Source organism: Netta rufina (assembly GCF_964035555.1).
Source record: "Netta rufina genome assembly, chromosome: 3".
Taxonomy (NCBI): Eukaryota; Metazoa; Chordata; class Aves; order Anseriformes; family Anatidae; genus Netta; species Netta rufina.
In genome coordinates, this window is record NC_140125.1 from 47,290,905 (window position 1) to 47,308,809 (window position 17,905).

Below are 17,905 nucleotides of genomic sequence, written 5' to 3' on the forward strand. Positions count from 1 at the left end.
GATTAACAATGCTAAGATTGTCTATCTTGATCAATAATGTCTTCAAAATCACAATGAAGAAAATGACTATCTTACCTTACCATTTTCATGCTTATATAACTTCAGGAAAATTTTCATTATGGGATGTTAAATTCAGACCTAATCGAAGGTAACACAGTAAGCTTGCTGTTGGAAGAGGCTATGGCAGCACCCTTTGTGCTGAGAAATTACGAACTGAAGGATAATTTATTTCAGAAGTGTTTTCAAGTTGTGCAAGCCAAAATAAAGGTAATCCTACATTATCAGTCAGGATATACGTGAATGAAACTAAGTTTGAAGAATATCCTTCACCATCATCTCTGGTGACAATTATGCAACTGTCTGGGTGAACTGTGGCTTGTTTTCTTTTTCTGAAGCATTAATTATTAGTCAATAAAAGATGCTGCTTACTGAGCTGTAAGGAACATTAATTTGATCAGTACAAGAAATCCCATGTAACCTTGATGACTACTTTAAATAATATAGGTAGTGTTTTCACAACTTTGCTTATCATGCTTGCATAAAGGTTAGCAATAATAAATTCTGGTTCAGGGTTGATTGCTTTATGTCTGTTTTGATGCAGCAGAGTTGTATAAGCATTGGGAAAGTAATGCTGCTATTGTTAGTAGTTGTGTATGGTTTTGTTTTTTTTTTTTTGTTTTTTTTTTTTTAGTTCTGATGCTGAGGTGCATGGAGCTGAGAAATATTTGAGCTGCTTCATCAGTGATTCTTGCAAAAATGAAAAGCACGTAATCAAAGGAAAGTAATAACTACAACTAGTTAAATCATTTTGCAAAATAAATGGGTTTATGTACTTTTAAATAAGAAATGCTGAAGTAATTTAAACTTTCAGGCTTCAGTCTTAATGACAGTTCTGGCAGAAAAAATATGACTTTACTTTGAAATTTTGAATTTAAATTATTTAAACTTTTGAGGATTGTATATATTAGACTAATTATCATTGGAATTTAAAGAATTACATTTAGTTATTTCATGATATTAGTCACAACACATAACATACATACCTTCTAATGACAAGTTTTATGAAAACTTACTTGTTTTTAATTTAAAAATACATGTAACTGTGAGTCATGGTTGCTATTACTAATGATTATGTCCTATATTATAGAATCCATTTTGGTAAGACCTGTGTCAAGAAGTTATGGAAAAACTATGAAGGGACAGATCATAGAACACATTATTTACAAACTGAGTAAGCTGGGTTTTCACTGTTTATTAAGATGTGAAGGGGGAGTGATGTAAAGGCAGTTCCCATCTACATGAAGGGTGGTCAGAAGATGAAGGTGCCAAACTCTTCATGGCAGGCAAAGCAGTTGTGGTCAGTGGCCGCAGGTGCCACTGAATGAGGCTTAGGCTGGAGATAAAAACAAACAAACAAACAAACAAAAACAAACAAACAAACAAACAAAAAAAACCCACCTTGATATACCGGGTAGAGCAGCAATGAATTAGGTCACCCAGTGAGACTGTGTAGTTTTCATCTGCGGATGTTTGAACCTTAGCTCGAAAAACACATAGCTGATGTGACCTAGTGCTGACAATGGTTGTGCTTTAAGTAAGCAAGTGGGCTAGAGATATGCAGATATCCCTTTTCCACTCACATTAACATGATTTCTACTATATCTGCTATTTCTGCTATCTGCTAGAATATCTGCTATTTCTGCTATGATGAAATAATTCAAAATCTGTCACAGCAAAAAAGAATGTGCTAGCCATTTAAGAAATGTTCTCAGAGTTTTCCTGAAACTTCACAGGAAATTTTAAGTATCTTTTTTATACCTACTTTTGCATATATTTAAGAACTACTGAATATTAACCATTTACAAATCAGTTTTTACTGAGCCACAGACTTCAAAACTTAAAAGTTTTAGAAGTGGTTTAAGAGCAGTAAATTTATCTAAGAAATATTAGATGGTAGTATTTATTCTGTGATTGCTTAACTTCCTTCGTTTTCAAATAAAAAGCCTAAAGATATAACCAAACAGAACTCAAATCAAGGTTAAGTTAAAATTCAGATTATGCACTAGTGGTTCTTAGGGGAAAATTTCTCACAGCAATGTTCAAGCTATCATCAAAACAAACATTAATAAATTCCAAGTTCATGTTGTGTTTAAAAGAAATTCATATATATCAAAGGAAGAAATGCACTGTTAGGACAAAATGACCGAGGTTCATTTTGACCATTGATGATGATTCCAAGAAGCACAAAAATATGAAATAGCACTTTTTTTTTTTTTTTTTTTTTTAAAAAAAGGTAATTTCTTAATGCTCTATAAAGTTTAAGACCTGATAGAAGAATTCAGATATATAGAAAAGGTCAGTGTAATTCATTGGTATGGTAATGCAGCTAATGACTTGAGTGAGGGATTATAAAGTGGGCTTCCATCCTGAGGGAGCCTTGAAAGATAAGAAAGGGAGATGACTTATCTGCTGCAATGATTGCTTTGTGATTTTTTTTTTTGGAGTCCTACTTTTTTTTTTATTTTATTTTTAAATTGATCTCCTACCTGCTTCTTGAAAACCTTTCCTTTCTAATCAACTCTCTGCAGGGGAAAAAAAGGAAGGTGGTACTCTGAATTTTGTGTACAAGAAAAATCTGTGTATTCACCACTGGATACAATTGATCTAATGTTGCATGGCTAGGGAGAGTAGTTACACAGCTTCACAGAACTAGTGTTCAGGCAACTTCATTTTTCTTAATGTTTTCAAAACTGGCAGCATAACAAACATTTACTTGCCTTCCACTGCTTCTTACCTTTTGTGTGTCTGAGAATGTAGGTTATTATTTGGAACTCCCTGATAAAGTAAATTGATAGAGAAACATGTAGGCAAAAAGGTTGATGACTAATTTCTTTTTATTGTCAGTCTTTTTTCCAAAAATTTGTCTCACCCTACCTCTGTTTTATAACTGCTGCTTGACATTTCTGCCTATCTGTTGAAGGTGCCTTGAAAGAGCAGATCCTGAGAAATAAGCATGCCTTTCTCCCAAGACAGGTATGCATGTGAACTAATTCATAGCGTGAAATGTTGCTTTAGAGTTATAAAAGTCTTTGTAGTTAGTTTCTACCTTCCAGCTGGCATGGGGTGAAGGAAGGAGCCTTAGATCCAGCTATGAGTTAGCTGCATGTTATTAACACAGCAAGTAATTAACAACACTTCAGTTATAATGGCATTTCTAGCTCCATGTGTGTTATAGATTTTGTCAAAATACCCAAATTGTAAGAATTTCTTTTAAAATTATGCTATGAAAAAGTTAAATTTGTGGTAATTTTAGATACTTTTCAGCCTTTATTGTGTATGGCATGCAATCTTCAGCATTTTGTCACCCCCTCTCCGCCTTCTTCCCTCATTCTCCCCTGCCCCCTCCTTTTAAAAATAATATAACTTTTAATGACAAGAAAGAACAGACACAGCCAAGAGGAATATGTACAGCATCAGAAGGTCGCTTCTGTCAGATGGCCTGATGGAGAGATCTGAGATTCTTCTGGTTTAATATTTGTGCAAGTAGCATCAAAAACAAAGCTAAAAAAAGGCAGGTGGAATTTGTTGATAGCACAGAATTAGAATTACTGGACTAAATCATACCAAAGGAAGGAGTTTGTCTCACTCTAGCAAGCTAAAGTCAAGTTTCTAATGAAAGATAATTGTCTAAGCTCCTTTTGCAATTAATACAAAGACATTCCAGAAGATAAATAATCCTTTTCATCCTGTGTATCTTAGACGACACCAAGAAGGTATCAGAGGTGTCTCTCTCTCCATGGAGTACACAACAGGAATAGAAACCTCAGAGTATACCACAGAGAAAGATGGGCTTTGTATGATGCTCAGTTACAGGGCAGGAGTGAACTTCCAGTCTGAAATGGCCATTGGAAAAATTGAGAAACACCCTGAAGTGCCTTTTGTGATAAAGACTTTCTAATTAATGTTACTACTGGGGCTCTGATAAAACCTTCTGCTAATAGCATGTACAAGGAAGGCTGGAACAAGTCTAGGATAGGGCTGTATATTGTGACACAGACAAGAGAGATGCTTGAAAGAGCCCATTATCATTTAGCACAGACAAGTCAAGACTGGGAGAGGATATGGTTACTTTGGAAAAAAAAAATCTATTTATAGGTAGGGAAAATAAATATTTAAGTTAAAGAAAGGTGCTGCCATAGGAGCAAAGGATTTTAAATTGGCTGTAATGCATCTGTACTAGGCACTACAGCAAGGATTTTCACCATTAGAGGAAGGTAAGTTTCTAGACAGTCTCGCAAGTGGAGCTGCAAACTTAAGCAGAGTTGGAAACTTAAATTAACTGCATGAGATGACTTTACGATGGCATTAAACCAAGTTTATGATAGTTTGAGCACTTGCACATTGAATGACTGCTTATGGTTACATCCATAATCAATTTGATAGTGGTTCTCAAATTCACTAAGCGATGTGCATCAAACACATCCAAATTGCACAGCTTGGGAAAATGAGTAAATAGAACATATATACAAACTTGAGCCCTGGTTGACTTGGAGGTACTCCTTTTTGTTGGATGGCAAAGACGCAAGCTCAAGCAAACCTGAAGCTCTCTGTTCCTGAGAGTCTCATTGCATTCTCTTGTTTTAGTAGCAGTCTCTGAAGAGATGATATAGAGCTAGTAATAATTAAGGTAAATCACTCAGACCTGTAGCACATAATGTACTCAAGTTCTGCATATACCAGCATAAATACTACAGTTGTATGCAAAGATTTGTGAGAGATGCGTGTTTGTGTGTGCAGTTATACAGATGTAGCAGAATGTGGAATAGCTTGACAAGAAAAGTATTAATATCAGCACCTCTGAGTCAATTAAACACTCATGTAACCTCCTGAATTTCTGCAGTGCAGCTCTAGGTTACTGTTTCTCTCCCTTATAAAATCATTTTCCTTTTAAAAAAGCTGAGAATCAATTACAGATTCAAGTTTTTAACACACATAACGGCCGGCAGTCCGTGGTTCCAATTATTGTATGTTGTTATCTAATTTACTTCTGCTGGTTTTATAAAGAAGAAATACATTGTAAGATTTTAAAATGCTCTGTCTATGCCAGAGCTATTCTCTTAACTTTCATTATCATCTAAGGGGTAGTTTGATGTGGTCAACTCAGTGACTCCAGTTCTGCTGGGCCAGGCAGCAACAGCATGCTGCTTTCATATCTGGGAAGCAAGCAGTTTATGTTGGCATAACCCATCCTGGCCAAAGAAGGAAGAGCCACTCACAAGCACATGTTCCTGCCCACACCACAGGAACAAATATTGGGTTGGCGCAGACATTTGTATAGCCACATAGTGAATCAGATCAGGGAACTGAACTGGTTTAAAAGGTAACATTATGGGGTGGGTTTGGGTTTAATTTTAATTTGGACCTGTTTTCTAGTTAGGTTCATCCCATGGCTGTGAATTAATTATATCAACAGAAAGGAAGAAAGAAATGGCGGCCTGGAGATGGCAGAGTGAGGCCACAAGTGACGGGCTTATGCCAGGACTAATGACATCACTGTTGCAACCCAAGATCTTTGTCTAAAATGCAACAAAACTCTGTGCAGCCTCCAAACCCATTACTGGCTCTATGAGAAGCAGGTGGCTTTAGCTTCACTCTTCCTTGCCATGAAGAACTTGATTTAGTTCTTGTTTTCCAGCATCTCTAACATCTACATCTGTCTTGCAGTAGGTTAACTGGACTGAGGTAGCCAGTTGTATTTTTTTTTCTTCAGTGAAAGAATATGTTTCTTGTGTATTTCCATTTCTCTAGAAGCCAAGAGATATTAAAGTTAGGTGTGCTAGAAGACATGCAATAATACTGTAGAAATCAGCCATGTTACTGAAAGGATTTATCTCTGTTTCCAGCCTGGAACAGAATGTAAATGGCACATAGAGTCCTCTGACTCCTTTTTTTTTTTTTTTTTTTCCTTGTTTTGTTTTCCTTTTTTTTTTTTTTTTTTTTTTTTCTTTTGCTTCTTCTTACTTCTTGTATGTTTTGGACCTTCTGAATTCCAGACAGGTGCCATAAAGTAGTTCCTAAAAGTCAGATAGCTGAAAGCAATCCTTCTGCCTTCAAGCTCAAGTTATTTTTTTGTTATTTCAGCTTTTTTGAGTAAAGACAAGAGGGATGAAGGTAAGATGTGAGTCACACATTTGAAGAGAAGATCTGAGTAACGGGAAGCGAGAGAGAAGATGAGGAGAGGATGAAGGAGTGAAGGTAGAGGGAAAAAAAAAAGATGTTATAAATGTTAAGAACATACTAAAATCACAGTGATAAGTTGAGCGGTTTTCAGTTCCTAAGATGTTCAGCTGCAATTTATTTGCAGCTTCTTTGGATACGATCTTAAGTCTATTCTTATGCCAGAGTCAATTCAATGCTAGAGAAGAAATGTTGTTTATAAGCGAAACAGCAAGGCTCCCAGTGAATCATAGGTGTGTGGTGGTCAAATCCTGTCTGAACGTTGTGTGGGTTTGTTTTAAAGCAAATTAAAAATAACAGGCAAAATGTACTAGCCTGATATTTGTTAAGAGCACCACAAAAGTCGGATAAGCAGTGAAAGAAGTATTTTCTATTAAATAATATAGCACTTGTAATGATCTGTAGGCCTTGGTCCGCCTCAAGAGAATGAGAGCAGTTACTCGCCACCAGTGTGATAATGTGACTAGACCCTACATGTTGCCAGGCCTAACTGTTATTGTTTGTGCTTTCAAAGGGTAGCTAGTATTTGTAAGAAGTAGTTAGGGTCTTCATAATAAATTATTCCCTTATTTGAGAAAAAATGCTAACACTGATACTCTAATAAATGTTGTAATTAGCAAGCCAAAAATGAGGCAGTGCCCTGTATGGGTTCCTTGAAAATGCGCTGTGGGCTGCCTCTAGCCCTGCCTTTGGCCTCTGCCTCCAGCCTGGGTCCCTCGTGCTGTAGCTTTGCCAGCTGCCACGTCTCCTGCTGCTCCTGGCTGCATCTTAGTCCCAGCCCATCCACTTGCCATGGCTGTGGCTGCCCATGGGCCTTGTTACCAGCACCAGCTCTGCTTGCTGCGTTCAGCCCTGAGGAATGGTGCCCGTGGGTGAGGGCATGGCCTGCACTGAGGCCACCTCTGCTCTCAGGTCACCCACTCTTCAGGAGCAGCCACTGCTGCCTGGCAGCCAGACTGCAGAGACCATCACATTCCTGAAATGCCCTGCTTTCCCTGGTGCCTACTGAGGGTGCCACTCTGCCTTGGGAAAGGCTGCCCGGTGGCCTTGCTTGCAGCAGTTTCTTAGGCTGCCCAAGCTTCCCCAAGCTGCCCTTGAGGTGTCTGTAATGGAGGGGGAAGGAACCTTGTTACATGGCTGTATAGCAACTGCATTGTTTGTTCCTCCTACTGGAGATAGATACCTGTTTTCTCTTTTGGGAGTCTCAGTATTAACCAGTCTCCTAATGGATAGACATTCTGTTCCACACTGCTTTGGAGGATAAGATCGAATACTGGACATTCAGGGAAACAGCAGAAACAAATCCCAGTAATGTCATTAGGATTAAAACGTCATGTTTCAGTGAATGTATAATGTGTGCACATGTTATGCATGGCATGTTTTATGAATTTTAGATGTTTTGTGACATTAATGTTCTGTTTGCAGTTTGGAGATAAGTGGTTCCTATAGGATTTTTCATTGGTTAAAAAGAAAAAAGAAAAAAGAAAAGATTACTGGCGAAGTAATGAATTTAAGATTTTTTTTGTGTTAATACGTATTTTGCATTGCTTCAAATATGTATTTAGGTAGATAGTTTCATGATGCCTTGACCACAAGTATGCATTGATGCATTGTACTACATAGTATACTAAGGAGGACACTGGTAGTTCTTCAGTATTTTAATCAGTGTTTCTGAGGGTATATATATAAGTTGTGTGTATATATATATATATATAGGGCATATATATATGTGTGTGTATATATATGTATATATACACGCACACCTATATAAGCACTTGAACTTGTATTAAATGGCATGGCTTACGTTATGGTAGACTTGATTGTACATTTTTATCTGTACTTGAGGAACAACAGACAAAACAAACTGCCAATTTGGCATTGCACATATGGGCAATAGATTCTCGTTTCATATGTGTTTGTGTTATATATATAGTGTTGATTATTTCTATGTATACCTCTTTGAATTATAGGGTTATTTAAGGATTTGAAAGGATATAATAAATTCACTGAGAGGTGTCCAAGGCTTTAGGTGACTTTTCTTTGTCCATTAGGTTATAATTAGATTAATCAGACATTTGAATTTTTCATATTCTGTAAATGCTCTTTGCAACAGATTTCACACACTTGTTAGAAGAGTAGGAAGACATACACAATATGTTGAAATTTCTCCCAGATTGTTGAAGCATCAATTAAGAAGACTCATCTCCAATGTGGGCAGGAACATTTATGCAAAAAGAGCATGTACTTCCTGCTACGTGGTGGCTTAGATGAAAGCTGTGGCACTACAGTTTAGAGATGGAGACACTTTATGTAGCAGAATTCAGGTAAGGCTACAGGAAGAGGTCATGGAACATACTGAACATATCTAAATTAAACCAACCTTCAACCTTGTAACAGCAACTAGTCCTAACCCAGGGGATGTTTATATAGCTTGCCTTTCTTGTCTTCATGTAAGATGCTTTCACTGACCTGCTGCACCTGTCTCTGGACCCACATAGTCCTTGTGCTAAGGGTATGTCCTGTCATCTGTCCTTGTGTGATTAGAGCACTGTTGGATGGAGGCTACTTTATCCCAAGTGAGCTGTCTGTACATATGTGGCTACAATTGTTCACTACTTTGAAGTTATACATGTACATCCAGGGCATGTGGATGATTTCAAAGTAGCTGTAAAAATTCAGTTTTTATTTCCTCATGAGATTACTTCAGATCTTAGAGTAGATGCTAACATAATCATTTTTGCTAGTTCTGTTCCCATGTCCTTTTCTGTTTTGTTGTTATGAAATCTTGATGTAAATTTTTTGTTAGCTTTACTGTGTAAAGTGGATGGAAGTCAAATTTAATACTGGCTTTAGTTGCTAGTTGTAAAATGGGACATTGTAATCCCATTGTAAAATGGGGTATTGTACTAGGTGAAATCAGTATGGGGTTTTGTAAATGTCAGATAGAATCTAACCAACATTTTTGAAGGTTGAAATGATTTTGCATATATTTTTGTTTTTCAATTTCACACTTCCTGTGTAACTGTATTAGAGAAAGAAAGAGGGGGTGTATCACAACACTTTTTTCTCTGCTCTGTTTCTTCAGTTTCTATTTCCAAAAAAAGAAAAAGGGGGAAGGGGGCAAGCTGTGAGCTGTGTCTGTAATCTAAGTACTGCTATTACAGAAATTTAAAGCATGCCTTCAAAATTAGTCCTATAAGAAATACACTTATCCTAACAAGAAGGAAGCTAATGCTCAAGATTTCAAGAGTGACTATTGATTTTTGATATATGAATCTAATTTCTGTGGTGTTTAACGTGGGGTAGGTGTTCACGCAACCTTGATACTGATTTTTGGCAGGAATTAGATGCGTCATATATTTTGAAAATATCCCATATATCATTTGCCCTGCTAGATATAATTTCTACCAAGGTAAATTTGCATGTGTCATCTATTTATTCTTTTTTTTTTTTTTTTTTTTGACATTACAGTTAATCTGGTTCTGTAAGCAAAACTAACATATATGTGCTAAGCCTAAATTGAAATTTTGACTATGAGCACATAATAATGATCATTGTGTTTACTCTGAAACAGGTCTTGTGAAGTGGCAGAGCATTCCAGTTCCATTTTATAGAAGGAGATCTGAAACAAAGATGTGGGTAAATGTCAGTGCATGTACGTGCATTTAAGGACCTGAATTTACACACCCATTTGTCAAAATCAGGAAACGGGCAAGAGTGCAGTCTGGCTTCTTTCTGGTTAAAAATCTGTGTTTTTTCTTCGCTAAGGACATGATATACCAGTAAGAAAGAATAAGAAGAAAAAAACAGTGTAATCAATGCCCCTGTTCTCACAGGGAATCAGGATGTGGCTGGGTTTTGCGCATGGACTTCAACTAGGCATAGAGAGATCAACGTTCTTTTTCAGGTTATACAAAACGGTCTCAGATATGAAGGGTATTAATTCAGGTCAGTGAGCTCAACTACATATGATGCTTTATATCTACCTCATTTGCTTTACTACCTCAGTGAGTATTTCTGTTATTTAATAGAAGGGAAGAGTTCTTCCTACAGTTGATACTTTCCTGAGTGAAATTTCCTAAGCCCAATTCTGCACTTCTGTGTCAGGATTTCAAGAGCAAGCTATGGTCTGGCTTCTCTGTTTAGTGCAGTTTAGTCCATTTAGTCTTTTGATGATTAATAAAAGTAAAAATGGGGTGTGGTAAATCTTCTGTGCACTTTCTCCTGTTAGGTGTATATTTTTCAGAACCTAAATTTGCCTACTAGTAGATTTTGAATGAGTGTATTCCTTTTTAGTATTGTTCACGGCTAGTCTGAATAAATAGTAAACATATGCTGCACATAATGAAATTCTGCTATCCAATTTTGTATTGTACAACGTTCAGGCAAAGTGAATATTCATAAATATTCATGTGATACAATTGTTCATATGAAGTAGCATCTTTCTATCTATGAAACTTCTAATCCATTATAGGAGTATGATTTTCTGCATATTAGCCAAAGCAGAATTGTATCTTTAGCAATCTCCTTCAACTGCATTGGAGTAGAAGCTTATATTATATAAATGAGATTGTTGAATTCTTTGTCTTGTACTTTTGTCTAAGGCCAAGCAACACTTGTATCATCCAAGAAATTAAAAGTCCTCAATAAAAAGTAAATTGAATCTGATACTATTCCAAGCCTGTTTTCAAGGCAGACTGCTAGATGACTTGATCTCTATCCTAGAAACAGACCACAGTAAACTGACATGTATGTGGCCAGTGATGTTGTTGCATGATAGTGTGAGTCTATAAGTAGTAAAACACATATGGGAGCAGTCAATACAGCACTTGTGACGCTTGCCAATATGATACTCAAGCACTAACACAAGATGCTTTTGTGAGAGTTAAAACATCTGTCATCTGCTGAATACTCAATCAAATCTTGTTATCTTGTCCTTGAGCTATTATTTCTGCAGCAGTCCCAGTTCTCTGTGCACAAATAAGAACAGGCCATATGTCTCTATAGTGCTCCCCATCTGATATCTCCAGAAGCAGAACTACTCTATCATCATGTGACTATTAAGTGTTTAGAAGGAGTTGAAGAAGTAGATGTTTAGGCAACTTCAGTAAGGAGATTTCTTGTGCACCAGCATGATATGTGCAGAGACACTTTACCCTCTCAGTACCATTAAGTATATTTTTTCTGATCTCATCTGCTGAAGTGGAGTCTACTAGAAAGAAAAGTATGGAAGATTTTCCATCTAAGCCACTTGCATTCCTATGAAATATTGGTTTCAAATTTACCTAGAAATTATCTTGATACTTAGTTTCAAGAACATTCAAATCTGTTGAATTGAACCTACTTATAGGAATACCAGCATATTGAGCAAAAGTGATCTTTTCGAAGGAAGCCATTCTCTCCTACAATTGCTACAGTTGTATTTACACCGGTAACCTGTTATATAATTGCCAGTGTTGGATAATGCTTTTAGCAATTAAGGAATTAAAAGTATGCATATATAAACAGTCCCCTGCCTTTGCCTAATCTCTTGAGGCCTTATTATTACAGGTACAAGCTTAAGCAGATACTGTAGGTCTGCTGTGTTGCTCCAAAGAGTGGAGAAGATGGCAGGCAAGCAGTCTGCATTCCCAACTGCTTCCCAACTTGCCCATTCGTTGGACACAGATGAGATGTATGACTTTGCTTTCTTCTTTCTTCTGAGCAGTAATTTTAATTTGCAAAATGGCTGAAGGGACCTGGAAACCTTTACCTCTACTGGAAACTTCTCTTACATCCCCATTCAGCCACTCTTGCTGATCACTTGCTTATCATTGATGGTGAGAAGCGTGTCTGAGAATGCAAGCTGTTGCCTGTATTCCATAATGCTGGCTGGACAGTGTATCCTTTTTATGAGAGTACTCTAGTCCAGTCAGCAAGATGCTAAACTGGACAAGGTATATAACTAGATATAGCAGCTGGAAAGGCTGGGATCCAGATTGGCATGTTGATATAATGGGATCAGGTGTTTCTTGCCCATTATTTTTCTTTCTTTTTAAAAGAAACATCATAAGAAAAATAACTACCTCAATTGCTCACTGAGGAAAAAAAAAAAAAAAAAAAAAAAGCCATATGGAAAGTTGCCCAGCATTCAAAATCAGGCAATAGCAATAACTGAGAGTCATGTACCATCTAATCACCTTGAGGGGAGGTATTATTCCTTGTTCTGCTCATTGGTGTCTCTTGGAAACATCTGCTCTTGATCCTGATCCTCTTTAATAAGAGCATAAACAGTACTGTGTAATTCACCTTTTCTGTAGCATTGTCTCTTGTGGCCTCTATCACAGTACTCTGTTTTTCCCTTTCTCTGCATGCTGTTTTCTGCTAATGTTATTTGGTCTGTCTATAGTGTCTGTGCCTCTGATGCTTTCATGCTTTTCTGTTTTCCTCATGAACTTATCGAGGAAGGATAGCTGATATCGATGGCATACACAGGGAAGATACTATCAATTTATGTATTTTTACTTTTACAGCGGTCCTTTAATTTGCTCAAGTAGCAATATCATTTTGGTTTTGCTTATGAACTGCTGATTCACATAAAAATTAGAAAGTCCATTTTGGTCGTAGGTCTGACATGCTGTATGATATTGTAGTATAGAATTTCTTTAAGAAATTTCATAGTCAAGGCCATGGTTTGTGGTAGATGTCTTTGATTTGTGCCTTATTTCATGGAAAAAAAAAAATCAAGTTACTTTTTTTTCTTTAGAAATTGGTGATTCCTGTGGCATTGGCAGCTGGCATCCTTCTTGCTTTGGTTCTGTGCAGGTTGCTTTGTTGCCCTGTGTGAATTTCCTCACACTGCGTCCTTCAATTTTTTACCACTGTTGTTATGGTCCATCTGCAAACAAAAGGAGAGGTCCTTCAGCTTTCATTGGATATTATTGGGAATTTTCTTTTTAACTTTTAGAATTTGGAACCTGGGCTGTCTGATATCAAATTTCAAGTGGTTTCTGTTGGAGAGTTTGTTTCAAATACTGGATTTGGTTTTCTTTTGTTTGCTTGTTTTTTTTTAAGCCCTTTTCCAATTGAAATAAACTTTATTTTGCTATTAACTTCACTGGGAACAGCCATGATCTTTTCTTTCTTTATTTTGTGCTGCAACAAATATTATTACAGTTTAAAAAAGTATAATTCAGAATACAAAGTATCAATACTTGATATCAATGCATTATATGCCCCATCCACCAGTTTTGTTGTTTATTTTTTATCTTGGAAACATTCAGTGGATTTATTTTTCCAGCAGTTCCTTAGCAGTTAAAATTACTCAGAGGGGAGCTGTTAATATAGCCATGAATTTCTAAGTGCAATGATTTTTTTTTTTTTCAAGTTGGAAGTTGATCTGACAGTTATAAGTTTATAAATATAATGATGAATGTTCCAGTGTCATCTAATTTGGTTTTTGGCTTGCACCTTAAAAGAAAAAAATAAAAAATTAAAAAAAAAAAATTAAAATCATTGGAAAAATTGGATGTTGTTTCAGTAGCTGAAAGTTTGAGATAATTTTTTACACCTCCTCATATTTGTTGTTCTGAAGTAAAGCTAAGTTCTGTGTCCCAGAAGCTTACTGTGTGAATGCAACTGCAGTAGAATTTACTTTTCAGATATTTGTCCCTGTGCTTAGTTTTCAATGCTCATGCCTTTTGTTTGATTTCTGTACTTGTACTCTTTCTTCTGTAAATTTTTGTAACTTTGTTGCTTGTGGTGTTTACAGTTGGAAGATGCTTTCAGCAGTACCTCTATTGTTCTGCTGCCCCATAGGTGAAGAGCAGTGTCCTGGCACTGGTGGTTATTTATCCTTCTGTATTTAATCCCTAATCACCTGTTGGGAGGAGAGTAAGAAAACAAGCAGATCATGCCTATTTCCATGCCTGCATCTTAGCAGGGATGTAAGAGGAGACTTGCCTCCTAGCCTGGAGATGCTGTTAACATTGCAGTATAACCTGTAGCATCAAAGGTCAGCTTATACTCTAATGTTCACATTACACTGCTAATCCATTGTAACTGATTGTGTGTGTGTGAACAAAAAGAACAAAATTCTGAACATAATAAATGTAATTGATAAGTAATAAGTTGTAGCATGCATAATGTTGGATGCTTATTGCAGAACATGTATGTTTAATGGTAACCACATGTCCTTGAATGTTAAAGTACTGCTTGCCTAATGGAAAGTGAAGGCTGTGATAAATCTGCTAGCATAAGTAGCAGCAGCCTCTCATATACTGCTTTTACTTACATAGGGCAGGATAATACCTTGTGTACTCAGAGCAGGGAAATGATCATCTCTGCACGATGTCAGTGTCCAGGTGGGACTTCGTTGTACACCTGAAGAGAAGGTTTCAGGGAGCTATCCTGATTAGTCTGATTACTATTTAGAGCTGAAGTGGTTTACAACCATAAGAACATGTGTGGCCCTGAAAAGCCTTTGTCAGCAGGAAAGCAAGGCTAAGGTTGCCCCTTTTGCAGGCAGAGGGCAGGGTGCAGGAAGAAGCACTAGCAGTGCTACAGCAAGGAATAGCCGAGGAATCAATCGGGGCAAGGTTGGGGTGAGGCAAGTGCCTCAGGCCCTCACTCTGGTCAGGCAACTACTGGTGAGATCAGGTCACCACATTGCTTTTTACCTGTTTATTGCTTGTGAAAATGGTTTTGGTGTATCTGTAAATAGCTGGGTTTCTGCTGGGCTGTTGCCTTCACACCAGGGTCTTTAGCCAGAAGCCAACACAGCTGTAGTGGTAAAAGAGTATGTAGTGCCAAAATACTCCTTTACTTTTTAAAATTTTCTTGCTTTTCCGGGTACAAAGACTATGGCGAGCTTTAAACAAATGAGAGGGACAGAAAACCTGCAAATAATGCAGGTAGCGACAGGCATGACCAGTCAATGTGGTTCATGGCAGAGCCCAGATGTGCAATTAAAGCAAAATTTGACTCCCTCTGTGTAGAGCAGATTGATTGGAGAGGTATTGTCATTTAACTTCCGAGAGTTTTCTCAGGCTGTAGTGGTGTCAGCTCTCTTTGGGATTATTTATCTGAGTCATTAATAAGTCATCAGAGACATTCACTTTCCATATGAGGATATGGGAGAAAGGCATGTCTGGATGCTCCTTGCTAGTCAGAAAGGAAAGGCTGCCAAGGACAAGGAGCCCGAGCTGTGTACAGCAGGCAGAGAAAGCTCTTCAGTCTCTGGATCACATTCAGATTCATTAGTTCTTGAAGAAAAGCTGAAAAATGTGTTTATGCTGGGGGGAGGTGGGGGCAGCTGTAAATATGCATGCTTCCAGTATAGCGAGCAGCTCAAACTGCAGCCTGTAAATAGATGTACATATTTAACCTCTGAGAAGGGCTGTAGCTCCCTGCTGTAGTACAATAAGAATAGTAATACTTCCTATTTAGAGTGTGCTTTCTATTTTCAGAGCTGTGCCAGCGTTAGGTATTTTAATGTGGAGCTGGTGAGTAAGCTATGAATAGGATTTTAAGCTTTTTGATTTAAGGGTGTGGGAAGCGTTACTGTGCACAGTCCCCATGATGAGAGGAGGTCCAGACCCTCCTGTTCTGACAGTGGGTTCATGGCGTCCTTCAGCCTTCTCTCAGGAGAGGCTCTGGTGCAGGAGCTCGCCTCTTCTCAGATCTGACCACCGTAGCCCTCAGTAATTATAGCAGTAGCGAAATTCCGGGCTAAAAACAGAAGTGCAGCATGTGCCTATTCCCCATGTGATTCAGAAACCAGGAAATCGAAAAAGCCTGGCTGAGAGAGGAGGGCAGTACAAAGCCACAGATGCATCTAATATTTATCTCAAACCTGCTACGCCTGGGACTGGGGAGCTGTCATCTGCCAGAGCTGATTATGCATGCAGCAGCAGCAGAGCCTGATTGGGTGTAGTAGGACCTAAGGCGAGGGGGAGAGGGAGTGGGGAGAGAGTTAGGCTTGCAGCACCGAAATGTAAACAGTGGGAAGGCAGACGGACGGAGTGAAACGCCTTTTGGCAGCAAGCAGCGCACCACACGCACTCAGGGCAGCACACCTCTCGCCCATCTAGCCGAGCCCGGCTGGATGAAGAGAAGCGGAGGCTCCAGAGGATCTCCTCCTGCCTGTGGATATAAATAGGAGGCAATTGGGATGTGCTAGCTTCCTCCGGCACTGCAGCTCCTCCGTGCTCCGCACCGGAGCTCGGACGGGGCAATGGAAATGAACATGAAGAAGTTCACGGTGCGGCGGTTCTTCTCCGTCTATCTCCGCAAGAAGTCTCGGTCGAAGAGCTCGAGCCTAAGTAGATTTGAGGTAAAATCCGTGGTAACTTTGTTATACGTAGCAAATACCGTTACTTGCTGCTAGCAGAGATTCGTACAAGAGAACGTCTGCCTTTGCTGACACAGTAAATAGTTAAAGGTGGTCTTTCCCTGGAGGTGCTGCTGCTCGCACCTGATGTTCTTTGTTTCAGTGTAATTCAGGGCTTTTCCTTGGTAGCGTTCAATACATTGCATAATATATATAGTGTGTTGCTGAGGATCCTTTTATCAGCCTGGCACAGGGGGAGGAAGCTGGTTCAGGACATCATGAAGTTGTAGGAAATAATTACATATTCACTTAAATTAGCACAAATGGCAGCATGACTTGTAATAGCCTTATATTTCAGTCTTCCTCCCCTGCAAGCATATGATTCTTAGTGCTAGATTTTCAAATAATTGGTCAATTTGCTAGTGCCTTGCATATATATTGTATGCAAGACAGATTTTCTTGCTTGTTTTTCTATAGATTCTCATGCTACACAGATTTTTACACATCTCTTCCCTGCATCCTGTATTTTCTTTTTATTTTATTCTAAGGAGAAGTTGTTCTTCAGGAGCTGGGGAGCAATGCCAAATTAAACCTAAAACAGTTCAGCAGTATCAGGAGATTAAAAGCAGTTCAAGTTGGAGGTATTGGCGGATAGGAATGTGTGAATGGGGTAGAAGCAGGATTTCTGCCTCTCTTCCTTGAACCATTGTTCTTCAGCCCTATATTTGGAGCTGTGAATAGTCGGCAGGAAGTGAGATCAATTGAATAAATGTCAGTTTTATTTATGTTGTTCATTTTATCATTGCAGATGATCTGCAACCTCTGCATTAAAATAAAGGTAGATGGGGCCCGATTCTCCTCTGTCTCACATTTGTTTTATGCTGGTGTACTTCAGCTGACCTCCGAGGAGTTACTCTGATTTGCACCAGTATTCCCAAGAGGAGGATTAGTTTCATGCTGTGTGAATACGTTTTAAAATCTTATTCCCTTGGTGTCCTATTTAAAGTACTAGGTAATTGTTTGGACATAAAGTTCTTCATGTGTCATTGCTTAAATGGGACATGCAGAAAAGCAGAGTTTGGGGCTGGTGTTTTTTTTTTTTCTTAACTCTTTAAAATCAGTTTCCTTAAAAACGATCCTGTAAGGTACCTAAATTTGTTTCACTCATTGAGTTATAAATTTAAAGCTAGTAAGTTAAAGTTGACATCAGTTGTTAGTGCTCCCTTGCTCCACCAACCCTAACACTCCAGGATTGAGGGGGATATGCTGTGAACCCCAAATTGCAAAGGCTAAGCCGAAATAGATGTTCTTGTAACGCACTATAAATTCACCAGGCTCATGCTCCATCAGAGCCAACAG

At 38.2% G+C, this 17,905-nt stretch overlaps 1 protein-coding gene across 1 annotated transcript in view; it reads left to right on the forward strand.

Moving 5' to 3' along the window:
- Positions 1-16,450: 16,450 nt before the first annotated feature.
- RPS6KA2 (ribosomal protein S6 kinase A2) overlaps positions 16,451-17,905 on the forward strand; it is a gene marked incomplete at both ends in the record, with an annotated part of 165,693 nt that continues 164,238 nt past the window's right edge. The window contains one exon of the mRNA XM_084284263.1: positions 16,451-16,549. Coding sequence (XP_084140389.1) covers positions 16,451-16,549 — 99 coding nt within the window. The remainder of the gene's footprint in view (positions 16,550-17,905) is intronic.